At 55.4% G+C, this 26,810-nt stretch overlaps 1 protein-coding gene across 1 annotated transcript in view; it reads right to left on the bottom strand.

Moving 5' to 3' along the window:
* The window catches only part of DNAH9 (dynein axonemal heavy chain 9), a 243,779-nt gene that overhangs the window by 118,025 nt on the left and 98,944 nt on the right, over positions 1 to 26,810 (bottom strand). Inside the window, exons 39-46 of the mRNA XM_054394050.1 lie at positions 23,457 to 23,622; positions 22,340 to 22,442; positions 19,376 to 19,615; positions 14,008 to 14,169; positions 11,853 to 12,049; positions 7,854 to 8,016; positions 6,185 to 6,308; positions 71 to 213 (exon numbers count right to left, since the gene is read on the bottom strand). Of these exons, the coding sequence (XP_054250025.1) occupies positions 71 to 213; positions 6,185 to 6,308; positions 7,854 to 8,016; positions 11,853 to 12,049; positions 14,008 to 14,169; positions 19,376 to 19,615; positions 22,340 to 22,442; positions 23,457 to 23,622 (1,298 nt within the window). The remainder of the gene's footprint in view (positions 1 to 70; positions 214 to 6,184; positions 6,309 to 7,853; positions 8,017 to 11,852; positions 12,050 to 14,007; positions 14,170 to 19,375; positions 19,616 to 22,339; positions 22,443 to 23,456; positions 23,623 to 26,810) is intronic.

Genomic DNA, 26,810 nt, shown 5'->3' with positions numbered 1-26,810 from the left:
AATCATCTCCAGCCTCTGCCCCTGCCCCAGATGCATGGTGAGGCCCCAGGCTCCCCCTGGTCTCCCTCACCTTCAGCTGCCGACGAACTCTCTCGATGAAGAACTTCCAGCAGTTGTCCCTGGAGTCCACCAGCCCCCGGGCCCTGACCTCATTCCTCATGCTGTTAATGATGTTTTCAACCTCATCTTCAGGGAAGAGGTCAGGGATTTCACCTAAGAGAAGAGTGCAGAGCTTTGTTCTGGTCTGCGTTTCGTAGAGCAAAGGGACTCAGCTGCCTCCCTTCACAGGGACTCAGGGAAGCCTCTTCCTGGAAACTTCATTGTGCAGGTGCCCAAGGGCCCAGCAACAGCACAGTGGCACAGAAGTTCAGCTGCTGGAAAATAAACACTCGTGGGAGCAAACTTGTAAAAGCAGAAGGTAAACAACCAGAGGATAGAGTTGTTTGGCTTGGAAAAGGCCTCTGAGAGCATCCAGTCCAACACCAACCCAGCCCCATCATGGCCACCAAACCATGGCCCCAAGTGCCATGGCCACACCTTTATGGAACACCTCCAGGGATGGGGACTCCACCACCTCCCTGGGCAGCCTCTGCCAATCCCTGTCCACTCTTGCAGTAAAGAAATTTTTCCTGCTCTCTAACCTAACCCTCCCCTGGCACAATTTCAGGTCATTTTCTCTCCTTCTCTCACCTAAGACTAGGGAGCAGAGCCCAACCCCCACCTGGCTGCAGCCTCCTCTCAGGAGCTGTAGAGAGCAATGAGGTCTCCCCTCAGCCTCCTCTTCTCCACACTAAACATCCCCAGCTTCCTCAGCTGCTCCTCCCCAGCCCTGTTCTCCAGACCCTTCCCCAGCTTTGTTGCCCTTCTCTGGACCTGCTCCAGCTCCTCAATGTCCTTCTTGGAATGAGGACCCAAAACTGAACCCAGGATTTGAGGTGCAGCCTCACCAGTGCTGAGCACAGGGGGACAAACCCTGCCCTGCTCCTGCTGCCCACACTATTGCTGCTCCAATGTACAGAAGGTCCATTTTTACCAGACCTACCCTGCTAATGATACTACAAAAGAAAAATCCAGTACCTGCTGTGCCCCACAGAGCAATGAAGCCACTTTGGGTTAGCAAATGAATTGGTTCCATGTGCAATATGGTTGCCCAGGGATGCCTCCTCCCTGGAGGTGTTCAAGGCCAAGCTGGATGAGGCCTTGAGCAAGCTGTGCTGGTGGGAGGTGTCCCTGCCCATGGCAGGGGGTTGGAGCTGGATGAGCTTTGAGGTCCTTTTCAATCCAAACCATTCTGTGATGGTGTGAATGACTGCAGCTTGTTGCTGTCACTTGAACAGGCAAACAACTCCCAGGTCACCAAAAGGTTTCAAAGTTAAAAATCTTATAAAAGCCTTTAGAAATGGAACAGTTCTGCAAGTGACTGCCAAAAATGTGCCCAAGGGAAGGTGTCTTAATCGTTCCTTAATTTGTCACCTGTTCACCTCTGGACTCTAGTTTGACAGAGATCATCATGATTGAGTGAGCTGCTGCCAATATGAGCACTGATCAGGGAGGAGAAGGCACAGGTCACAATCCTGCTGATTGATCAGACAGACTAAAAGCTGTGCCTTGGTCTGGTTCTTAAGTGTTGATAAGAAGTGAAATGAGCAAGAAAGACAAAGAAAGAGCAGAGAGCAGCCAGAGCCAGCAGCCAGCACCTCTGGAGTGCTATCAGCTCACACAATCACAGAATCTCTTTGGCTGGAGTAGACTTTCAAGATCACTCAGAAGAACCTTCAACCCCTGACCCAGACTCACAGCACGGTGAGTCCCTGCATGGGTGAGTCCCTGAGGGAGTCCCTGCATGGTTCTGTCCTCAGGGACATCCCCAACCACAGCAGGTTGCTCACAGCCTCAAACAACCTGACCTGCACTGGTGCCAGCCAGGGGGCAGCTCCCACCTCTCTGGCCAGCCTGGGACAGGCTCTCCCCACCCACAGGGGCAAACATTTCTCCCTTCTCTCCACTACCAATCTCCCTCTCTGAGTTCCAAACCCTTCCCCCTTGTCCTGTCACCACAGGCCCTGCTCAAAACTCTGTCCCCAGCTCTCTGATCAGCCTTGAAGCACTGCAAGGCCACCAGAAGGTCTCCCTGGAGCCTTCTCCTCTGCAGGCTGTCCAAGCCCAACTCTCTCAGCCTGGCTCCCAGCAGAGGGCTTCCAGCCCTGCCAGCATTGCTGTGACCTCCCTTGTCCTGGAGGCCTCCCTGGGCTCCAAGTGAGACCTTCACTCTGTCCTTACTTCCTCACACAACCACCAGAGAACACAATGATGCCTTTCAAGGACACCATGAGGTGACCTGGACACGCCAAAGCCAGACTGTGCCTTGCTGCAGGACACTGCAGAACTTCCCCTTAGTGCTCAGATGTTTGTGTCATCTACACCACACACAAGAGCTGGGAGCTACTCACTGCCCTCTACAACAATCCCTGCCCCACTCTACAATAATCCCTGCCCTTACTCCTGGTTACAAATTCATCTCAGGCAGAGCCTGTTTGCTGCTGAAGCCATCTGGCCAATTTATAGCCACATAACTCTGGAGTTCCTCACAAGCTATCACTCCACCATGCTATGAACTCTCCACTTCTCACCACCCATGGAGGTCAGCTGAACCAGCTGGTATCTTCCCACCCCTGACTCCTGAAGAAGGCAACAAGTGGCTGGCAATTAGCAGCAGAGATTTCCAGGGCAGTCTGGGGAATGCACCCACTCTGGGTTACCCAGCAAGGCCCTGGTGCCTGTGGTGGTAAGGCCATGACACACGGCCAGTACAAACCCAGACAGGCCTCAAGATGTCCAGAGAGGTCCTTTCCCTCCCCTCCTTCCTGCCACAGCACCAGAGCAAGGCGGGAAAAGGAACAAAGGGGCCAGGCCCTTGCCTGTCTGGTAAACAAGATGCCAGCTGGGGTCAGAGCAGGAAAGCTCCACAGATACGAGGTCCTGGCCTCTGCCTGTTATGGTCATAGCCTGGCAGAAGGCTTTCCATTGCGTGGCTGCATGTTAGCTTTAGTGCCCCACTGGACCAAGTGACCTCTGGCGTTTTGTATATATGCAAGTGGCTGGGGAGCCTGGGGGCTTGCTCAGATCCACCTTGCTCAGATCCACCTTGCTCAGATCCCCCTTGCTCAGATCCACCTTGCTCAGATCCCCCTTGCTCAGATCCACCTTGCTCAGATCCACCTTGCTCACATCCACCTTGCTCAGATCCGCTTTGCTCAGATCCACCTTGCTCACATCCACCTTGCTCAGATCCGCTTTGCTCAGATCCCCCTCGCTCAGATCCCCCTTGCTCAGATCCCCCTTGCTCAGATCCACCTTGCTCAGATCCGCCTTGCTCAGATCCGCCTTGCTCAGATCCCCCTTGCTCAGATCCACCTTGCTCAGATCCCCTTGCTCAGATCCCCTTGCTCAGATCTGCCTTGCTCAGATCCACCTTGCTCAGATCCACCTTGCTCAGATCCGCCTTGCTCAGATCCACCTTGCTCAGATCCCCCTCGCTCAGATCCCCTTGCTCAGATCCCCTTGCTCAGATCCACCTTGCTCAGATCCCCTTGCTCAGATCCCCTTGCTCAGATCTGCCTTGCTCAGATCCACCTTGCTCAGATCCACCTTGCTCAGATCCGCCTTGCTCAGATCCGCCTTGCTCAGATCCACCTTGCTCAGATCCCCCTTGCTCAGATCCCCTTGCTCAGATCTGCCTTGCTCAGATCCCCTTGCTCAGATCCGCCTTGCTCAGATCCACCTTGCTCAGATCCACCTTGCTCAGATCCACCTTGCTCAGATCTGCCTTGCTCAGATCCACCTTGCTCAGATCCACCTTGCTCAGATCCACCTTGCTCAGATCCACCTTGCTCAGATCCGCCTTGCTCAGATCCGCCTTGCTCAGATCCACCTTGCTCAGATCCGCCTTGCTCAGATCCGCCTTGCTCAGATCCACCTTGCTCAGATCCACCTTGCTCAGATCCCCTTGCTCAGATCCACCTTGCTCAGATCCCCTTGCTCAGATCCACCTTGCTCAGATCCGCCTTGCTCAGATCCACCTTGCTCACATCCACCTTGCTCAGATCCACCTTGCTCACATCCACCTTGCTCAGATCCCCTTGCTCAGATCCACCTTGCTCAGATCCCCTTGCTCAGATCTGCCTTGCTCAGATCCCCCTTGCTCAGATCCACCTTGCTCAGATCTGCCTTGCTCAGATCCACCTTGCTCAGATCTGCCTTGCTCAGATCTGCCTTGCTCAGATCCACCTTGCTCAGATCCACCTTGCTCACATCCACCTTGCTCACATCCACCTTGCTCAGATCCCCCTTGCTCAGATCCGCCTTGCTCAGATCCACCTTGCTCAGATCCACCTTGCTCAGATCCGCCTTGCTCAGATCCACCTTGCTCACATCCACCTTGCTCAGATCTGCCTTGCTCAGATCTGCATTGCTTAGATCAGCCTTGCTGTTGCTTGCTGAAGCCTTGCTCAACTCTGCCTTGCTCATCGTGCTCAAGCCTCGCTCACAACTGCCTTGCTGTTTCTTGCTGAAGCCTTGCTGAAGCCTTGCTCACATCTGCTGCAGCCTCTCCTCACTTCAAGCCTTGTCGTCTCCAGTGTCCTGCCTTGCTTCCAGTGCCTGCTCCAGAGCCCTGGGATAAAGCCTGAGCTTCCAACTGGATTACAAACCGACAGTTTCTGGAGCCTGTCAGCAGAGAGCGAGCCAGGGACCATCTCCAAATTCCCACTCTGATCCTTGTGAGTAAACCCTGGCCTGCTCAGATCTTCCTAAGGGTTATTGGTTGGCCTTTGGTTTATAAGTGGGTGAAGCTACTTGTGTCATAGCTTTTCCAGTCTCTGAACTCTCTAAATTGTGTCAAAATTGCCATTAAGCATTCTGGAAGAATTCACGACCCAATAGAACCTGTAAATAATTCTCTCAGTTTTGTACAGAGTTTTGGGGTGGGGTTTTGGGAAAATAAAAATAACTACATTTTATAATTCCCACCTTGTTAATGTAACCCAAAACTAATACACGTGCCCCAGCTGCACACTCCCATGGGCACTGCAGCTCCAGTGCCCCGGGCACAGGCAGTGTTTAGCCACACAGACCTGAGCTGTGTTCTGAGAGGAAGAAAAGGCTTGGCACCTGGACAGACTCTTCTGCAACTACTGTGCCAAACAACTCAAAACCTTAGATCAACCTGCAGCACTGCCTCCAGCTCTGGGGCCCAGCACCCCTGAGTTGACTTCTTTGGCTGTTGGGGACATCTCTGGGTCCTGGTTCTAAGGAGAACTTTCATGGCTTGAGGGTAGCCTTGAGGAAAGGCCTTGGGGGTGTCAGTTGGTGACAAAGTCCCCAGGAGCCAGCAATGGTTCCTGGCAGCCCAGAGCCAGCTGTGTGCTGAGCTGCATCCAGAGCAGGGAGAGCAGCAGCACAGGGAGGGGATTCTGCCCCTCTGCTCTGCTCTGCTCACACCCCACCTGCAGCACTGCCTCCAGCTCTGGGGCCCCCAGCACAAGAAGGACCTGGAGCTGCTGGGGAGGGGCCAGAGGAGGCCACAAAGATGAGCAGAGGGCTGGAGAAGCTCTGCTGTGGGGCCAGGCTGGGAGAGTTGGGGCTGTTCAGGCTGGAGAAGAGAAGGCTCCAGGGAGAGCTCAGAGCAGCTTTCCAGTAGCTGAAGGGCTCCAGGAGAGCTGGGGAGAGACTTTGGACAAGGGCTGGGAGTGCCAGGATGAGGGACAATGGCTTTGAGCTGGAATAAGCTGGATTTAGATTAGACATTAGGAAGAAGTTTTTCACTCTGAGGGTGGTGAGAAGTTGAACAGGTTGTCTACAGAAGTTGTGGAGGCTCTGTCCTGGAAGCATTTCAGGCTACATTGGTTGAGGCCTTGAGCAAGCTGTTCTGGAGGGAGGTGTCCCTGCCCATGGCAGGGAGTTGGAACTGGATGCTCCTGAAGGTCCCTCCCAATCCAAACTGTTCTGTGATTCTGTGACTGAGTGCATCCTCACCAAGGAGACCTTAGCACTGCTTTTGCCCCAGAACATAACCCAAGCACCTTGTCACTTAGTTCACAGATTGCTTATTTGTGTGTTCTAGAACTCCATGTGCACAGCTGCACTGAAAAGGAGCAGAGGAGAAGGCCAAGCAAGGGAGCCCCACCTGATGCTAAGAAGTCATTCACCAGCACCAGGAACTGCTCATCAGCCACCTGCGTCTCGCCCAGCAGGAACACGGTGCCCACGTTCTTCACACCAGCTTTCAGGTACTGGCTTGCCAGGTCTGCCTGGGGGTTGCAAAGCAGAAGGAGTCAGGGGTGCATCTGTCTTCTGCAAAGCATGGACTGGAACCACAGCTCCAAGCGGTTGTTGTGGTGCCAGGACAAGGGACAGTGGCTTTGAGCTGGGAGAGGCAGATTGAGGCTGGAAAGGAGGAAGAAATTCTTTGCATTGAGGATGGGGAGAGACTGGCACAGGTTGCCCAGGGAGGCTGTGGCTGTCCCCTGCCTGGAGGTGTTCAAGGCCAGGCTGGATGAGGCCTTGAGCAAGCTGTGCTGGTGGGAGGTGTCCCGGCCCATGGCAGGGGGTTGGAGCTGGATGGTCTCTAAGGTCCCTTCCAACACTTCCACTGTGGTTTCAGAGCATTCCCAATAACTGAGAAGAAAGCAGCTGAAACGAATTGGCATGAAACTACCCCCTGGGCACTCTAGATTCAGGGCTGAGCTCTCTGGGTGCTGGGAAGGAGCCCATTGCTATCAGTATGGCAAGATGTCATCAGGTAGGGTTTGACATCAAACCCAGGTCTTTGTAGCACAGCAGTGGGCAGCAGCACTAGACACAGGGATCTGCCTCTGGCTGAAACAGTCAGAGGGCAGTGGACAGGGCTGAAGACAGCAGTGCAGACCCTGGTCCTAGAGCTCATAAAGACTTCATCTGCCCCAGGCTGAGGTGAGATACACATAGGGAAGCCAAAACACCACAGGGACTGGGAGAGACAGCAGGGACTGGAACTGTTGGTCCTTGGTATCCCCACACTGGGGGTCTCTCTGCTTTCACAAGTAGACGCTTCTTGGCTTGGGGGTTTGTGGTTTGGGTTGTTTTTTTTTTTTGCCTTTTCTGAGGCCCTGCAGCATGGTTGGTTGGTTGGTTGTGAGGAAGGAAGGAGGACACTTGGTGCAACCATGGATTTCTTCAGCTGTCTGTTTGTCCTCCTCTTCCAGTCTGAGCAGGACTCACCCCCCAGTCTGCCACTCAGTGCAGTGATGCCACCAGAGCCTGCTCACATGGAAAAGCTGTTTCACAGCATCCCAGCATGATTAGGCCTGGAAGGGACCTCTGGAGCTCACCCAGTCCAAGTCCCTGCTCCAGCAGGGCACCCACAGCAGCTTGCCCAGGAGCACAATGCCCAGGGGGGGTTGGAAGCTCTCCACACAAGGAGACTCCACAACCTCTCTGGGCAGCCTGCTCCAGGCCTCCAGCACCCTCACAACAAACAACTTTCTCCTCCTGCTCAGATGCAACCTCCTGGGTTCCACTTTGTGCGCCTTGCCCCTTGTGCTGTCCCTGGGCACCACTGAGCAGAGTCTGGCCCCAGCCTCTTGCCCCCCACAGCTCCTTTAGCTCTTGCTGAGCATTGCTGAGATGCCCTCTGGGGCTGCTCTTCTGCAGGCTCTCAGCCCCAGGGCTCTCAGCCTTTGCTCCTCACAGAGAGGAGTTTGGAGCTTTTCAGTGCCCCCACATCAGGTCAGTCAGCACGCAGCAAGATGAAGCTTTCAGGGCAGGTTCTGCTCTTTATTTCCTTCCCCTCCAGCTCAACCTTAAGAGTCACCTACCTTCAAGTCAGGGATGCCATAGCCCTTCCTCAGAGTGATCTGGAACACCTCCAGTGAGCTAATGAAGGCTGCCAGCCTGGTCAGGCTCTGCTTGCCACTTCCCCCCACGCCGACCAGCAGAGCGTTTCCTCGGGGGCACTGCAGGATGCGGCTGATGCGGCAGCTCCAGCCAAGCACACAAAGCCTCTCGTTAGTGAAGGCACTTCCCTGTCCCTCTGCCCCACACCCTTCAATACACATTCTAGTCACTAAAAAATTGTGTTTAGGTGAAAAATGTCAATCTAAGGGACATAGAATCATAGAATTGTTAGGGTTGGAAGAGACTTCAGGCACCACCTAGTTCCAACCCCCCTGACATGGCAATAATCGATCCCCATCTCTGCTGAGACCTCAGCAAAGGACAGAGCTGGTGGGAAAAAAAAGAGTTTGGTGGCAGTTCAGGCATGGGCAATAGTTTTGCAGATTCCCAGGTAGCACTGGAATGGAAGGAACACTCAAAGGGACACCTCCAGCTTGAGCAGGCTGCCCAGGGACAGAGCAAGGCTGCCCCTGAATGTCTCCAGGGAGGGGGGCTCAGCCACCGCCCTGGGCAACCTGTTCCAGTGTCTCCCCAGCCTCATTGTTCAGAACTTCCTCCTGATGTCCAGCCTAACTCTGTCCTGCTCCAGTTTCAAACCATTGCCCCTGGTCCTGTCACCTGCCTGACAGAGCTATCTGGAGGTGGAGGCTGAGACATCTTCCCAGGGAGGCCAAAGGAAAGCTCATCACACTGAAATGCAGAAACAGAGAACCACAAAACTGCTGAGGCTGGAAGAGACCTTTGAGATCATCCAGCCCAACACTCACCCAGAGCTCATAAAGCCACTGCTGCTGAGCCACTGCCACGAAACCACAGCCCTCAGCACCACATCCACACAGCTTTGAAACCCCTTCAGGGATGGGGATTCCACCACCTCCCTGGGCAGCTTTGGCCAGTGCCTGAGAACCCTTGCTGGGAAGGAATTGTTTCTAATCTCAAACCTGAACCTCCCCTGGCACAGCTTGAGGCCATTTCCTCTTGTCCTGTCACTTGCTGCATGTGAGAAGAGCTCAACCTCCACCTGGCTCCAGCCTCCTCCCAGGGAGCTGTAGAGAGCAATGAGGTCTCCCTCAGCCTCCTCTGCTCCAGGCTGAACACTCCCAGATCCCTCAGCTGTTCATCATAACCTTTATGCACAAGGACCTTCACCACCTAGGTTGCTCTTCTCTGGACCTGCTTCAGGACCTCAGTGTACTCAGGGGTCCAAAACTGAACTCAGTACTCAAGTGTGGCCCCAGCAGTGCTGAGCAGAGGGAGACAAATCACATCCCTAGACCTGCTGACACCACTGCTGACACAAGCAAGGATGCCACAGCCTCATGCTGTGCACTTGAGCACTACAAGCCTGTGTCAGAAGTCCCTCCCCAACTCTCCACTACGAAAACAGTAGCACTCTCATGGACAGCAGCACTCTGTGCTGGGTTAGGAACTGGCTGGAGGGCCAGGCCCAGAGAGTGGTGGTGAATGGTGCCACATCCAGCTGGCAGCCTGTCACTAGTGGTGTCCCCCAGGGATCAGTGCTGGGCCCCATCCTGTTCAATATCTTTATTGATGATCTGGATGAGGGGATGGAATCAGTCATCAGTAAATTTGCAAATGACACCAAGTTGAGAGCAGGAGTTGATCTGTTGGAGGGTAGGAGGCTCTCCAGAGGGATCTTGCCAGGCTGGACAGATGGGCAAAGTCCAACATGATGGCATTGAACAAGTCCAAGTGTCAGGTGCTGCACTTTGGCCACAACAACCCCAGGCAGTGCTACAGGCTGGGGACAGAGTGTCTGGAGAGCAGCCAGGTGGAAAGGGACCTGGGGGTACTGCTTGACAGCAGCTGAACATGAGCCAGCAGTGTGCCCAGGTGGCCAAGAGAGCCAATGGCATCCTGGCCTGCATCAGGGATAGTGTGGCCAGCAGGAGCAGGGAAGTCATCCTGCCCTGTGCTGAGCTCTGGTTAGACCACACCTTGAGTCCTGTGTCCAGTTCTGGGCTCCTCAATTTAGGAAGGACATTGAGAGACTTGAATGTGTCCAGAGAAGGGCAATGAGGCTGGGGAGGGGTCTGGAGCACAGCCCTGTGAGGAGAGGCTGAGGGAGCTGGGGGTGTTCAGCCTGGAGAAGAGGAGGCTCAGGGCAGACCTCATTGCTGTCTACAACTACCTGAAGGGAGGTTGTAGCCAGGTGGGGGTTGGGCTCTTCTCCCAGGCACCCAGCAGCAGAACAAGAGGACACAGTCTCAAGCTGTGAGGAGAAAGTTCTTCACAGAAAGACTAATTGGCCATGGGACGTGCTGCCCAGGGAGGTGGTGGAGTCACCACCCCTGGAGGTGTTCAAGAGGGGATTGGACATGGCACTTGGTGCCATGGTTTAGATAGTCATGAGGTGCTGGTGACAGGTTGGACTTTGATGATCCTTGAGGTCTTTTCCAACCTTATTGATTTTGTGATTCTGTGAGAGTCAGGTCCAACACAACCAATATCTGACAGCAAATGCTGCCAACCAGCAAGGAAATTTTGCTTGCAGGAGCTGCCAGAGAAGTGGAGCAGCCTGAAGAAGCTGTCCCTGGCTGTGAAGCAGCAGGTGGCTCCCCTGCAGGCCAGCGAGATGGCAGCTGTGCGCCGCAGCTGTGCTGCCTTCGAGGCTCAGCAGCAGAGCTTCCGGGAGAGCTTCCGCAGGGAAGCACCATTCAGGTAGGGCACAGAGTGGTGCTGCAGGGCACAGCTGCATGGCAGCTTCGTGGGGCTGAGCAGAGGGCTGGAGAACCTCCCTTGTGGGACAGGCTGAGAGAGTTGGGGCTGTTCAGCCTGGAGAACAAAGGCTCCAGGGAGACCTCAGAGCAGTCCTGTAGTACTGCTCTGTACCTGAAGGGGCCCCAGGAGAGCTGAGGAGGGACTTTGGACAAGGGCTGGGAGTGCCAGGATAAGAGGGAATGGATGGAAGCTTGAGGAGGGGAGATTGAGACTGGAGATGAGGAAGAAATTGTTGGCAGTGAGGCTGGGGAGAGACTGGCACAGGTTGCCCAGGGAGGCTGTGGCTGTCCCCTGCCTGGAGGTGTTCCAGGCCAGGCTGGATGAGGCCTTGAGCAAGCTGTGCTGGTGGGAGGTGTCCCTGCCCATGGCAGGGGGGTTGGAACTGGATGAGCTTTGAGGTCCCTTCCAGCCCAACCCATTCTGTGAATCTATGACTCTGCTTTAGCAGGGAACTTGGATTAGATGATCTCCAGAGGCCCTTTCCCACCCACGACCTCACAGTGAGCCTTCAGTATTCTGCAGTGGCTGAAGGTTCAGCACACCCTGGGGGGAAGGGCCTAAGGGGGTAGGATGAGGGACAAGGGTTTGGAACTGGAGCAGGGAACATTTAGGCTGGAGCAGGGCAGATTCAGGCTGGAGCAGGGCAGATTCAGGCTGGAGTAGGGAACATTTAGGCTGGAGCAGGGCAGATTCAGGCTGGAGTAGGGAACATTTAGGTGCCTTCCAACCCAAACCACTCTGTGAGTCTATGAAACCCCACTAAGAAGCTGTGCAAACCCAGCTCTGAAGCAGTTGTGAGAGCATTTGGGGAACTGCAGTCTGAGTGGTTCTGCAGTGGCTGTCAGGTGAAGGCAATGAAGCTCTTGAGCATTGTCTCATCCAATCAATGTCTGTGTTACATGCAGAGCATCAGGGGCCAGAGATATCATAACAGCAAGCAGAATGAACCATAAGCCTGCAGCCCTCCATCTGACAGCTCCAGGCACCCTCATGGTGTCTGCAGTGCCCTCCCCACACCAGCTGGGCAAGCAGAGCAGTGATGTGCCACAAGGGCAGGTGAAGCTTCTGCACACCTCCAGCTCTCATTATGGATCTCTATCTCCTCCAGGAAGCCTCAGAGCAGCACTCTGCACAGATAAATGCAATGAGGAGAGCATAAAGCCAGGAAGTCCCCTTACACATGGCACATGGCATCCTCAAACAGCACCAGGTTCATGGCAGCATTGACTTCGTTGTAGCTGTCCAAGGCTTCCACAAGGATCTGGCTCAACTCCTCCCAGGATGGCACTGGCATGTAGCTGGGTTCCCCTATGCCCTTAGCAAAGTGGCAATAGATGTTCAGTCTCTTGGTTTGCTCTAGAGTGTCCTCTATGTCCTGCCAAAGGAAAAAGAAACAACTTCTGTATGGAGAGTGGGATAAAGGCACCCTCAGCAAGGCTGCAGGTGACCCTGAGCTGAGCAGAGCAGCTGCCATGCCAGAGGGACAGAAAGTCAGCCACAGGGACCTGCACAAGCTGGAGAGCTGGCACTGTGTGCACCTCATGAGATTCCACAAGGCCAAGTTCTGCACCTGGGGCAGGGCAGCCCCAGGCAGGGGATGAAGAGTTGGAGAGCAGCCCTGAGGAGGAGGACTTGGGGGTGCAGAGCTGGAGATGAGCCAGCACTGAGCACTGCCAGCCCAGCCCCAGTCTGGCCTGGGCTGATCCCCAGCAGTGTGGGCAGCAGGGGCAGGGAGGGTGTGGCAGTTTAGGCTGGGTGCCCCCTGCCACTGCTGCATGAGATACACCTCTGGTGTCCTGGGTGCCCACCCAATAGGGGTGGACACAGGAAACGGCGTATTTCTACCCATAAATCCTGCACCCTATAAATCCATCTGCAGAGTCATTCTCTTCCTCTTTCTTCCCTCTCTGCTCCCATGGGAGATGTCCTCTCTTATCAGGTAATGCCGGGGGGGTATCTCAGGCCTCTTAGGCCTGACTAGGCCTAATGCCAGGAGGAGAATGGAGGGGGGGGGCAGTCTCAGACCTGGCCAGCCTGAGACTTGCCTAGCAGTGGGAGGGGGGGGAAGGAAGAGCCCTGGGGGGTTTGGGTAGACCCTCAGGTGGGAGGAGGGAAGGATTGGGGAACCTCTGGGTACTATGTAAATGGACTCTGTATGCTTTAGGATGTTCTTTGCCACTATGCTGTGTAGGTTTTTTTCTGTATTTTCACCAATTGCTTTTCCATTTAAACTTTCCATCACTCTCCAATCCGTTTGCGTGTGTCATTCTTTTGTCCCTTTCGGGGCAAGAGATGTTCTGGCTGGCCTCAAACCAGCACAGAGGGGATTCTGCCCCTCTGCTGTGCTCTGCTCAGACCTCCCCTGCAGTGCTGGGGCAGCTCTGGAGCCCTCAGCTCAGACAGGGACCTGGTGGAGCAGGGCCAGAGGAGGTCACAGCAATGCTGGCAGGGCTGGAAGCCCTCTGCTGGGAGCCAGGCTGAGAGAGTTGGGCTTGGGCAGCCTGCAGAGGAGAAGGCTCCAGGGAGACCTTCTGGTGGCCTTGCAGTGCTTCAAGGCTGATCAGAGAGCTGGGGGCAGACTTCTGAGCAGGGCCTGTGGTGACAGGACAAGGGGGGAAGAGTTTGAAACTCAAAGAGGGAGACTGAGGCTGGATAGAAGGGAGAAATGTTTGCCCCTGAGGGTGGGGAGAGCCTGTCCCAGGCTGGCCAGAGAGGTGGGAGCTGCCCCATGGCTGGCACCAGTGCAGGTCAGGTTGTTTGGGGCTGTGAGCAACCTGCTCTGGTTGGGGATGTCCCTGCTGGCTGCAGGGCTTGGGCTGGAGGAGCTTTGAAGGTCCCTCCCCTCCCAAACCACTCTGGGATTCCATGATAACAAGCACAGCTCCAGGCCTTTTTCTGCTCCTGCAGTTGCACCTGCATGTTGGAATAGAGAGAAGAGGGACAAGAGGAGAAGAGGAGGAAGGGAGGAAGCCTCACTGCTGATGTTGCTCCAACCCATTGCTCCTCACCCTAGAAGAACACAGCCACATGAATAGCCCTGCAGCAACAGGTACAGATCAGGCTGCTCCATGGAGAATAAGAGCTGGAGGAGAACATTGTCTGCTGTGTTTGTCCCTTCCCAGTGCCCTCATGGACTGCATCAGTGACCCTGACACAAGCTGTGCATCCCAGGACACAGATGATAGAGATTTTGCTCCTCAGATCCCACCAAGGCCACTCTCCTTCAGGGGAGTGGGAGATGGGCAGACTTGGGGTCACACTTTGCTTTGCCAAGGAACCTCTTTCCTTGTGAGCATGGAGGTTGTTATCAGTGCTGTGGAGCTCACCACTTACATCATAGAACCTCTTCACCATCTCCAGCTGGATTTTGTCAAAGGCTCCATAATCCTTCTCTTCCACCATCCTATCCCTGTAGACCCGGGTGGACTCGTGCAGGTACAGCTTCACCAGGTCTTGGGGCTGCTGCAGACACTCAGCGGTGGAGAACAGAAGGCCCTGTGGAGAACAGAGAGAGGCAATAAAACCAGCTTGAGGTGGAGGGTCTAGAGCAAAAGTCTTGTGAGGAGCAGCTGAGGGACCTGGGGGTGTTCAGCCTGGAGCAGAGGGGGCTGAGGGGAGACCTCATTGCTCTCTACAGCTCCTGAGAGGAGGCTGGAGTGAGGTGGGGGTTGGGCTCTTCTACCAAGAAACCAGTGACAGGACAAGAAAAAAAGGCCTCAAGTTGCACCAGGGAAGGTTTAGGTTGGACTTGATGAACACTTTCTTCCCTAAAAGGGTCATCTAGCCCTGGCTCAGGCTGCCCAGGGCAGTAGTGGAGTCCCCATGCCTGGAGAGGTTTCCAAGCTGGGTAGATACTAAGCTGAGGGCCATAGTTTGGTGGTGCCCTGGCAGTGCTGGCTCAGTTCTTGGGCTGGATGATCTTAAAGGTCTCTTCCAGCTAGAATGTTGCTGTGATTCCATTGCCCCACAGGGACTAACCTCAGCCAGCACTCAGCCACCAAACTGCAGAGGAGCTGCAGCACTCCAGACACAGCTCTTAGAGCAGCCTGCAGGGGAGCTTCTGAGTGAGTCTCTGCTCAAAGCCCCTGCAGAACACAACCTTTGGTACCTGCAGTCTCCCAGAGCAGGTCATGTTCCTTGTGCTCATTTGCACCTTCCAGCCAACATCCCCAACACAGCCTGCCTGGGCTGCTGGTCCTGATAGGCTCACAGAATTGATTGGGTTGGAAGGGACCTCAAAGCTCATCCAGCTCCAACCCCCAGCCATGGGCAGGGACACCTCCCACCAGCACAGCTTGCTCAAGGCCTCATCCAGCCTGGCCTGGAACACCTCCAGGGAGGGGACAGCCACAGCCTCCCTGGGCAACCTGTGCCAGTCTCTCCCCAGCCTCACTGCCAAGAATTTCTTCCTCCTCTCCACTCTCATTCTCCTCTCTCCCAGCTCAAAGCCATTGTCCCTCATCCTGGCACTCCCAGCCCTTGTCCAAAGTTCCTCCCCAGCTCTCCTGGAGCCCCTTCAGGTACTGGAAGGCTGCTCTAAGGTCTCCCTGCTATAAGATCTCAGGATCAGAAGCACCAGCCCTGGCACACAGCCTTCTGCATCCCAGCACCACTCTGTGGGAAATTTCAGTGGTAAGGATCTTAATTTTAATTAGGTGGATTCTGCCTGCAGAAACCCTCAGTTGCTGGCTGCTTCTCACACTGTGCACCATGAGCTCCATCACCATGCAGAGAAGGAGGAAATTTCCACAAGGTGTCACCTAAAACTGAGCCCATTAACAGCAGACAGAGTCTTCAGCAGCATCAATTAAGCAGCCACCTAAATATTTATAGCTAAAGTAGGCAGTGGTGGGAGTCAGCCTCCCCCTGCTTGCTGGCCCAGGGCTGGCAGGGGCTGGGTTTCACCTTCCTCATCCCAGCTGCCAGCCTGGTGTTTATTTATTTCAGACACCATCTCTGAGTGAGAAGAGCTCCAGGAAGGTGAAAGACATCAGGTCCTGCACTGATTTGATAATCAAAATGTCACTCAGTGATTCTCAAGACAACCAAGCCACAGGAATTCTGTTCTTGGGAGTCTGCCTGGGAGGGAAGAAACTCCACACTCCAGTGGCTCAGGTTGTTCAGGGCTGTGAGCAGCCTGCTCTGGTTGATCTAGTTAAAGCTTTTCTACTTTCTCACCCCATCAGTCTCTCTCCTTCCCTTTCTCTTCCCTTAGGGAAGGGAAGCAGAGGGCTTCATGGAGAGCCTCTGGCACTCCTCTGGTGTCCAGCCCAGCCCTGACCCTGGACACAGCATATGCAAGCCCGAGGTTTCAGTGCTCCTCAGTGAGTTCAGCTCCAGGTGACTGAAAAACCCTTTCCATGCAAAGGACCAAAAAGTGTGTCCAGAGAAGGGCAACAGAGCTGGGGAAGGGTCTGGAGAAGAGGGCGGGGGGGAAGCAGCTGAGGGAGCTGGGGGTGTTCAGTGTGAAGAAGAGGAGGCTGAGGGAGACCTCATTGCTCTCTACAGCTCCTGAGAGGAGGCTGCAATGGGGTGGGGATTGGGCTCTTCTCATGTGTTACAAGCAATGGGACAAGACAAAATAATCTCAGGTTGCACCAGGGGAGGTTTAGGCTGGACAAGAGGAACAATTTCTTTATGGAAATGGCTGTCAAGGCCTGTCCCAGGCTGCCCAGAGCAGTGGGGGAGTCCCCATCCCTGGAGGGGTTTCAAAGCCCTGGTGCTGTGGTGCTGAGGGCCAGGGTTTAGCAGTGGCCTGTGGAGTGCTGGGTTCATGGCTGGACTGGATGGTCTGAAAGATCTCTTCAACCAGAACCAGTCTGTGACTCTGAGAAGTCTGCTGGCCAGGTGTGGAGGCAAAGGTCCTCTGGAACCTGGCACAGCAGAGCCACAGCTATCATCTCACTGTCACGAGGAGATGGAGGCTGCTCCTCCTCAACTGCCACAGACCTCTCCATCTTGCTGGAAAATCTTGACAGGATTGGGAGTAAAAAGCCAAATGCAGCCCTGCTGAGTCTATGATTATTATCTTAGAGAGCTGACAGAAATCACTTAGAGCATGATTCTGTGGTAACCCTGGCAGTTGGGGAGGAGGACAGCAGCAGAACCTTCCCTGGGCTGAGCTTTCCCTGGGCTGAGCCTTCCTTGGGCTGAGCCATCCCTGGGCTGAGCCTTCCCTGGGCTGAGCCTTCCCTGGGCTGAGCTTTCCCTGGGCTGAGCCTTCCTGGGCTGAGCCTTCCCTGGGCTGAGCCTTCCCTGGGCTGAGCCTTCCCTGGGCTGAGCTTTCCCTGGGCTGAGCCTTCCTGGGCTGAGCCTTCCCTGGGCTGAGCCTTCCCTGGGCTGAGCCTTCCCTGGGCTGAGCTTTCCCTGGGCTGAGCCTTCCTGGGCTGAGCCTTCCCTGGGCTGAGCCTTCCCTGGGCTGAGCCAGCAGGGAGGAGACTTTGGACAAGCAGAATGCAGAAGGCTCACTGCAGAGCCCTCTCTGCTCCATCAAGGGTGAACTGCCCAGAGCAGAACAGAGCACTGGGGCTGTGGGGGACCCAGGACAAGGTGCCAGGCACAGAAGTGTGGGACTGCAACCAGAGACAGGACATGCTGCAGAGGGAAAGCAGCAGCTCAGACCTTCTGAGGAACCCAAAGGATTCTGCAGGACTGAGAGGTGACTGCAGCAAATCCATCAGCAAGTGACAGAGGCCAAGGCCAAGGATCCAGGGCTACCATTCCTGCAGGTCTTCAGAGAATCACAGAATGGGTTGGGTTGGAAGGGACTTTCAAGAGCATCCAGCTCCAACCCCCTGCCATGGGCAGGGACACCTCCCACCAGCACAGCTTGCTCAAGGCCTCATCCAGCCTGGCCTTCAACACCTCCAGGCAGGGGACAGCCACAGCCTCCCTGGGCAACCTGTGCCAGTCTCTCCCCACCCTCACTCTCAACAATTTCTTCCTCACCTCCACTCTCAGTCTCCCCTCTCCCAGCTCAAAGCCATTGTCCCTTGTCCTGTCACTCCCAGCCCTTGTCCAAAGTCCCTCCCCAGCTCTCCTGGAGTCCCTTCAATACTATTCTATGAATCTATGCCAAGACCCAGGAGCCAGAGTCTTCAGTGCTGCATCCCAGTGCTAAAGGCAAAGCCACCTGAGCTGCTGGCACTGCTCCCACATCTCCATCTGGCAAGACCTTTTCTAACATCCCACAACCTTAGCCCCCTCCAGGCAGGCTGCAGGTAGGATTAAAGCTTCCCACAGGAAATGCTCTTTTTCTCTCTCTGCCTCTGAAAGCAGGGATCAAGCAGAAGGCAGAGTTTAAGGTGCTCCACATCTACCCTTCAAGGCTGCTGAGGTTCAGCTGGACACAAGTGACAGTGCTGCTTCCTTCTGGGCACCATGGAGCTATTCCTCTGGCAAGGTCCTGTTCTTGGGTCTCTCATTGCCTGTCATGACTTCATCTCTTGTCTGATGGAGCAGACCACAAGGCACTGAACTTTCAGCCCCTGCTTTGTACCACAGATGTCAATAAGCTCAGAAAGAAATGACACACAGCAGGGTTACAACAGGTTGTGGTGCTTCAAACCTCTTGAGCTGCCTGCTCAGGACTTTCTGAACCACCTTCAGATTCTGCAAGGCTCTTGGAGCAGTAGCAGCTCCTGCTTCAGAGCATGGGATTGCTGGGGAAGAAAGGGAAGCAAAAATTTCTCCACTGCTGGAAGAAAACGTTTCTAAAGCACAACAGCTTCCCTTTGCTGCAGGACTGGCCCTGTTCTGGTCACTCAGTTTCAGCAATCAGCCCAAAGCTGGCTTTGATCTAGTTATCAGCACCATGCTTCATGCACACACTGAGAGTACCTGACCAAGGAGAAGCTCTGCTCTACTCTGCTCTAGGGAAACCTCACCTGGAGTCCTGTGTACATCTCTGCGGCCCTCAACACAAGAGGGACATGGACCTGATGGAGAGGGTCCAGAAGAGGCCACAAAGATGATCAGAGGGCTGGAGAACCTCTCCTGTGGGGACAGGCTGGGAGTGCAGGAGCCGTTCAGCCTGGAGAAGAGAAAGCTCCAGGGAGACCTTAGAGCAGCCTTCCAGTGCCTGAAGGGGCTCCAGGAGAGCTGGGGAGGGACTGCTCAGAAGGGCTGTGGGGATAGGATGAGGGACAACGGTTTGAAACTGGAGCAGGGCAGAGTTAGGTTGGACATCAGGAGGTTGGAGCCAGGTGGGTTTGGTCTCTTCACCTTAATCTCAGGTGACAGGAGAGGAAATGGCCTGAAATGTGCCAGGGGAGGGTTAGGTTGGAGATGAGGAAAAATTTCTTTGCTTCCAGAGTGGTCAGGGATTGGCAGAGGCTGCCCAGGGAGGTGGTGGAGTCCCCATGCCTGGAGGTGTTCCAGAAAGGGGCCATAGTTTAGTGGCCATGGTGGGGCTGGGTTGCTGTTGGAGTTGATGACCTCAGAGGGCTTCTCCAGCTGAGACAATTCTCTGATTCTAATGCTCCTCAGAATCATGAATGCAGGCCCTGGAATCCATCCAAACCCAAGCAGGGATTAGGGAATGGCCCAAGGTCACCTCCTTGGCTCAGAGACACACATTCTGTGCCACTGCTAGGTGGGAGGCTGTGTTTTGCTCACCAGGGCCAGCTGGACCAGAGGGACACAGCTCCTCTTGTGGCACTGGGACCAGCTCCATGTGCCAGAGGATAGACACTGCCCTCACCTGGAAGATGTTGGAGAAGTCTCTCAGGTTGAACACGTAGTGGAACTTGATGGCTGTTGGCAGGAAGGCAGCAGCCACCTTCTGGTGCAGGGCCAGGGCCAGGGCAATCAGCTGCTGAGCTGACTTCTGCACAACCTCTGGGAAATTCCCACTGGACAGGTGCTGTGTGAGAATGGTGCTGTAGATCCTGGACAAGGCCTCCTGGCCAGGCATGGAGACAGCAAAGGTGCAGAAGTGACGCTGAGGAAGAGAAAGGAAGACACAAAAGAGTCAGAGAGATGGGAAACCACCTCCAGGAAAAGGCCCTTGGGGACTCCTTCTGTGGGCACACAGAGTCACAGAATCACAAAATGTATCTGCCCGGAAGAGACCTCCAAGCTCATCCAGTCCAACCTTCCACCCAGCACTGCAGACTCAGCACCAAACCATGGCCCTCAGAACCAGCTTCACATCCCCAGGGATGGGCACTGCAGCACTGCCCTGGGCAGCCTCTTCCAGTGTCTGAGATCCCTTCCAGTGCAGAAACATTTCCTGAGCTCCAGCCTGAGCCTCCCCTGGGGCAGCTTGGAACCATTTCCTCTGCTCCTGTCCCTTGGCACCAAGGAGCAGAGGCTGCTCCCTCCTCACTGCAACCTCCCTTCAGGGAGCTGTAGAGAGCAATGAGGTCTCCCTCAGCCTCCTCCTCTCCAGCCTGAACACCCCCAGCTCCCTCAGGCCTTTCTCCAGGCCCTTCACACAGTGCTACACAACTCATCTGGGCTCCCATTCCCATGGAAGCTTGGACCAGATGGTCTTGCAGGGTCCCTTCCAGCCTGGGATGCTCCAGGACTCTGAGGACTCTGACTTGCATGGAGCTGGACAAGGCTATTGCCCTCTTCCCTTTCCCCAGCAGAGGACAGTTGGCAGGGGACATCATTCTGCTGACCAGACAAAGGCTTTTCAACTCCATCTCACAACTGCTCTACTGGAAGTTCAGTCTTGAAGAACTGTGGGGGGCAAGAGGCTGGGCCCAGACTCTGCTCAGTGGTGCTCAGGGACAGCACAAGGGACAAGGGTTAGGAGGTTCCACCTGAACAGGAGGAGAAAATTGTTTGTTGTGAGGGTGCTGGAGGCCTGGAGCAGGCTGCTCAGAGAGGTTGTGGAGTCTCCTTGTGTGGAGAGCTTCCAACCCCCCCTGGGCATTGTGCTCCTGGGCAAGCTGCTGTGGGTGCCCTGCTGGAGCAGGGATTGGGCTGGGTGATCCCTAGAGGTTCCTTCCACCCATGCTGGGATTTGAGTCCCCACTACCCAACACCCAGCAGTTGCCTCTCTGCAATGCTCAGAGCAGGATCTGTCCCTGCAGCCACCTGCCCACCAAGCTGCAGCTGCTTTTCATGGGCACTCATTTCTCTGGGTACCTCTCATCTGCCAAGCTTCATCCTACAGCAGCCAAACATCTGTCCCCTCAGATGCCAGAAGGAGCTGCCCATGGTTTGGATCTGTGGGCAGAGGGAAGAGCCAGGCTGTGTCCAGGCTGGTTTTGGAGGAAGGGAGAATCAAGTGAGAGCTGACGACACCCAGCTCTGTGACACAGGCTGAGCATCACAGCTCCCAAAAAATCAAGGTCTGAGGTGGAAGATCTCTTCCCAAACTCATCCATCTGCTCCCATCAGCACTTGCACTGCTCTGGAGGTTATTTTCTGTTCTCTTTGTTTGAGTTTCCCACCACTGCCTGCTGTTGAGTGTGAGCTTGGTGCCAGCTCCAGCAGGACACCTCAGAAAGCAGAAGGTTTTCATGAACAGTGTTCCAGAGGTAAATACTAGCTAATGAAGGTAGGATCTGGCTGCATGGAGCAGGAGGTGTGAAGCTGGCTGGCAGGGACTGTCTGCTCCAACTGTGCAGCAGAATGTGAGAATAAAGCAAACCAGGGCAGAGGGAAAGGGCTTATAGGAACTGAACTGATCTATGCCACTGTTGCTGAGGAAAAGCACACAGCATCACAGAATGGGTTGGGTTGGGTTGGGTTAGGTTGGAAGGGACCTTCAAGCTCATCCAGCTCCAACCCCTGCCATGGGCAGGGACACCTCCCACCAGCCCAGGCTGCTCAAGGCCTCATCCAGCCTGGCCTTGAACACCTCCAGGCAGGGCACAGCCACAGCCTCCCTGGGCAACCTGTGCCAGTCTCTCCCCACCCTCACTCTCAACAATTTCTTCCTCCTCTCCACTCTCAATCTCCCCTCTCCCAGCTCAAAGCCATTGTCCCTCATCCTGGCACTCCCAGCCCTTGTCCAAAGTCCCTCCCCAGCTCTCCTGGAGCCCTTCAGCTACTGGAAGGCTGCTCTGAGGTCTCCCTGGAGCCTTCTCTTCTCCAGCCTGAACAGCCCCAACTCTCCCAGCCTGTCCCCACAGCAGAGCTTCTCCAGCCCTCTGCTCATCTTTGTGGCCTCCTCTGAAGCCTCTCCAGCAGCTCCAGGTCCTTCTTGTGCTGGGGGCCCCAGAGCTGGAGGCAGTGCTGCAGGTGGGGTGTGAGCAGAGCAGAGCAGAGGGGCAGAATCCCCTCCCTGTGCTGCTGCTCTCCCTGCTCTGGATGCAGCTCAGCACACAGCTGGCTCTGGGCTGCCAGGGACCATTGCTGGCTCCTGGGGACTTTGTCACCAACTGACACCCCCAAGGCCTTCTCCTGCAGGCTGCTCTCAGCCACTCCTCACCCAGCCTAGACTTCTGCTTGGGATTGCCCTGACCCAAGTGCAGGACCTTGCCCTTGCCTTTGTTGAACTTCACGAGGCTGGCATGGGCACACCTGTCCAGCCTCTCCAGGTTCCTCTGGATGGCTCCCATCCCTCTAGAGTGCCAACCACACCACACAGCTTGGTGTCATCTCAGACTTGCTGAGAGGATCTGCCAGTGGTCCTCCTCTGGCCTTTGCTGGAACACTGCCCACAGTGTGATGCCAGCTGGGTGCCCGCCGCAGCGCTGGGCTGTACCTGCAGCCGAGGGTTGATGTTGAAGCTGCCTGCAGTGGGGTTCATACAGGCCACATACTGCACATTTGTGATCTCCTTCAGGGTCAGCTTGGTCCTGTCGTACCTTTGGGCAAAACAAAAGCAGCAGCAGGGTGAGCACACAGTCAGAGGCAGCTTCTGCCTCCCACCTGTCCCTGGGATGACAACCACAGAACCACAGCATGGGTTGGACTGGAAGGGACCTCAAAGCTCATCCAGTTCCAACCCCCTGCCATGGGCAGGGACACCTCCCACCAGCACAGCTTGCTCAAGGCCTCATCCAGCCTGGCCTTGAACACCTCCAGACAGGGGACAGCCACAGCCTCCCTGGACAAGTCTCTCCCCACCCTCACTTTCAACAATTTCTTCCTTCTCTCCACTCTCAATCTCCTCTCTCCCAGCTCAAAGCCATTGTCCCTCATCCTGGCACTCCCAGACCTTGTCCAAAGTCCCTCCCCAGCCCTCTTGGAGCTCTTCAGGTACTGGAAGGCTGTTCTGAGGTTTCCCTGGAGCCTTCTCTTCTCCAGACTGAGCAGCCCCAACCCTCCCAGCCCTCAGCACAGGACAGGTGCCCTCTCCTGTGTGACTTCACAGCTTGCTGGACTGAAGATTCCTGAGAGGAAGCCCTCTGCTGGGAGCCAGGCTGAGAGAGTTGGGCTTGGGCAGCCTGCAGAGGAGAAGGCTGCAGGGAGACCTTCTGGTGGCCTTGCAGTGCTGAAAGAGGCTGATCAGAAAGCTGGGGACAGAGTTTTGAGCAGGGCCTGTGGTGACAGGACAAGGGGGAAGAGTCTGAAACTGAAAGAGGAAGATTGGTAGTGGGGAGAAGGGAGAAATGTTTGCCCCTGAGGGTGGGGAGAGCCTGTCCCAGGCTGGCCAGAGAGGTGGGAGCTGCCCCATGGCTGGCACCAGTGCAGGTCAGGTTGTTTGGGGCTGTGCCCAACCTCCTCTGGTTGGGGATGTCTCTCTGCTGCCTGCAGATGACCTTTAAATGTCCCTCCCAACCCAACCCATTCTGTGGCTCTGTGATGCCAACATGGGGTGAGAAGAAGGATCCATGAACAGAAAGATGCTATCTGACCCAGCCCAGGTAGCCTCCTACCAGTGGCCATAGTCCAGGTGCTGCCTGATGAGGGTGTGGGGCTGCACTGTGCCATAGGCATCCACCTGGGGCATGTTGAGGTCATCAATGAAGTACACCAGCTGCTTGCTGCCTGCTGGGCCATAGCTCCTGCCTGCCTTCTTCTCCAGGGGCTTCTCAAGGACACCTGTATGGAGGCAGAGGAGCAAAGTTCAGCTACTGAGGGACTCAGGAGCTCCCAGTCACCAGTGGTGTCCCCCAGGGCTCAGCGCTGGGGCCTGTCCTCTTTCATGTCTTTATCACTGATCTGGGTGAGGACACTGAGGAAGGTTTTCAGCAGGATCTGGACAGGTGAGACCCATGGGTCAAGGCTCATTGGATGAAGTTCAACAACCTGGGTCACAACAACCCCATGGGGAGCTACAGACTTGGGGATGTGTGGTTGGAAAGCTGCAGCAGAGGGACCTGGGAGTGTTGGTTGGCAATCAGTGACCATGAGCCAGCAGTGCCCAGGTGGCCAAGGAAACCAATGGATCAGAAGCAGGGTGGGCAGCAGGGACAGGAGGTGACCCTCCCCCTGTGCTCAGCACTGGGGAAGCCACACCTTGAGAGCTGTGTTCAGCTCTGGGCCCTCACTGCAGGAAGGACACTGAGGGGCTGGAGCCTGTCCAGAGCAAGGCAGCAAGGCTGGAACAGGGCCTGGAGCCCCTGGGCTAGAGGAGGGGCTGAGGGAGCTGGGGGTGTTCAGGCTGGAGAGGAGGAGGCTGAGGGAGACCTCATTGCTCTCTACAGCTCCCTGAAGGGAGGTTGCAGTGAGGAGGGAGCAGCCTCTGCTCCTTGGTGCCAAGGGACAGGAGCAGAGGAAATGGTTCCAAGCTGCCCCAGGGGAGGCTCAGGCTGGAGCTCAGGAAATGTTTCTGCACTGGAAGGGATCTCAGACACTGGAAGAGGCTGCCCAGGGCAGTGCTGCAGTGCCCATCCCTGGGGGTGTTCCAGCAGAGTGGAGCTGGTGCTGAGGGCCATGGTTTGGTGCTGAGCCTGCAGTGCTGGGTGGAGGGTTGGACTGGATGAGCTTGGAGGTCTCCTGCAGCCAGCTGTATGCTGTGATTCTGTGACTCCCCAGCTGGTTTCTCCACAGCTCAGTGCCCTGCTGGGTGTAGCTGCAGGAGCCTGAGGGGGAGCTGAGCTGTGCACAGGACAGGTAGGGTTCAGCTCACAGCACAGCCTCAAGCCCCCCAGATGGCACCTGGGCTACTCATTGCTTTTTGAGGAATCACAGAATCATTTGGGTTGGAAAACACCTTTCAGATTTATTTCAGCAGTACCACAGAACATTAGAGGTTGGAAGGGACCTCCAGAGATCACCCAGTCCAACCCCCTTTAGCATCACCAGGGCAGGTCACACAGAACACAGCCAGGTGGGTCTTGAAAGTCTCCAGAAAAGGAGACTCTACAAGCTCTCTGGGCAGCCTGCTCCAGGCCTCCAGCACCCTCACAACAAAGAAGTTTTCCATCATGGTCAGATGGAACCTTCTGGGTTCCAGCTAGTTCCTGCTGTCCTGTCACAGGGCAGCACTGACAAGAGCCTGGCTCCTTCCTCTTGCCCCCCCACCCTTCAGCTACTTGGAAACATTGAGCAGATCCCCTCTCAGACTTCTCCAGCCTAAACAGCCCCATGGCTCTCAGCCTTTCCTCCTCACACAGATGTTCCTTCATCATCCTCATAGCCTCTGCTGGTCTCTCTCCAGCAGTTCCCTGGCCCTCCTGAACTGGGGAGCCCAGACCTGGACCCAGTACTGCAGATGTGGCCTCAGGAGGGCAGAGTAGAGGGAGAGCAGAATGTCCCTCGACCTGCTGGCCACACTTCTCCTCTTGTAGCACAGGCCATTAGTTTTAAGCAGGGCCATGCATGAGCAAGGGAAAGCATGGAGAGAACAGGTTCTCATTCCCAACCTCTGGAAGTTTCCATTTGGTGTGGAGCAGGCTGAGGCTCTGTGTTACTCTGGGTTGGAAAATGTGGGGAACATTGATGGTGCTGGGCTGAGCCCACAGTGCTGCCCAGGGTGCTCTGTAGGTTAGTGCTCCTCAGCCTAAGGAAGAGAAGGCTCCAGGGAGACCTCAGAGCTGCATTTCAATATCAGCAGGGGACCTGCAGACAGGCTGGGGAGGGACTGCTCAGAAAGGCTGTGGGGATAGGACCAGGGACAATGGTTTGAAACTGGAGCAGGGCAGAGTTAGGTTGGACATCAGGAGGAAGTTCTGCACAGTGAGGCTGGGGAGACACTGGAACAGGTTGCCCAGGGAGGTGGTGGAGGCCTTGTCCCTGCAGACATTCAAGCTCAGCCTTGCTGTGTCCCTGTGCAGCCTGCTCTAGCTGGAGGTGTCCCTGCTGCCTGCAGGGAGTTGGACAAGATGCTCTTGGAGTGGCCCTTCCACCCCAGTGCAGTCTGTGACTCTCTGCAGATTCATATTCTGGTGTTTTTCAGACCACTTTCACACCCCTGGGTGCTCTGCAGACTTTGCCTTTCCCTGCACTCCCAGTTGAGCTGATCCATGGCACTGACACTTGGTGCCCAAAGGACTGAGCTGTGCTGAGCAAAATGTTGCAATCTTCCCTTGCTGGAGCCTCTCTCTCCCCCTTCAACAGAAGCACAAAATCTGACATTTCTGGTAGCAAGCTAAATTAAGTGTTTCAAATAAGCATTTAATGTAAATTTAATTAGGCCTTAATTAACAGCTAAAATCAGCCCTTTCTGAGGTTCAACAAGTCTGCAGGAAATTCATCACAGTCACTGCAGTTAGTGGGGAGCCAGTGGCACGTTAGGGGAAGCTGGATTTGAACTCCAAACCTGTCACAATAGTAGCAAAGGGTCCACAGCTCTGCCTCTGAGATCCTGGGATTTGGATGCTGGGGTCAAGAGCAGCCCCAGAAAGTTTGCAGATGACACCAAAATGAGTGGGGGTGTTGAGAGTCTAGAAGGGAGAGGCACCCTCAAGGGAGACCTGGACAGGCTGAAGGAAAGGGCTGACAAGAACCTTCTGGAGCTCAGTGGGGACCAGGGCAGGGTCTTGCACTTGGGGACTTCTGACAAGGGCTGCGAGTGACAGGATGAGGGACAATGGCTTTGAGCTGGGAGAGGGAGACTGAGACTGGAGATTAGGAAGGAATTCTTAAGAGTGAGGGTGGGGAGAGACTGGCACAGGTTGCCCAGGGAGGCTGTGGCTGTCCCCTGCCTGGAGGTGTTCAGGGCCAGGCTGGATGAGGCCTTGAGCAAGCTGTGCTGGTGGGAGGTGTCCCTGCCCATGGCAGGGGGTTGGAGCTGGATGATCTTGAAGGTCCCTTCCAACCCAACCCATTCTGTGACTCCCCTGTCT

The sequence above is a fragment of the Indicator indicator genome, chromosome 29 (genome assembly GCF_027791375.1).
Source record: "Indicator indicator isolate 239-I01 chromosome 29, UM_Iind_1.1, whole genome shotgun sequence".
NCBI classification, from domain to species: Eukaryota; Metazoa; Chordata; class Aves; order Piciformes; family Indicatoridae; genus Indicator; species Indicator indicator.
Note: the sequence above shows the minus strand (reverse complement) of the source record. Positions and strands in the feature narration are given on the sequence as shown.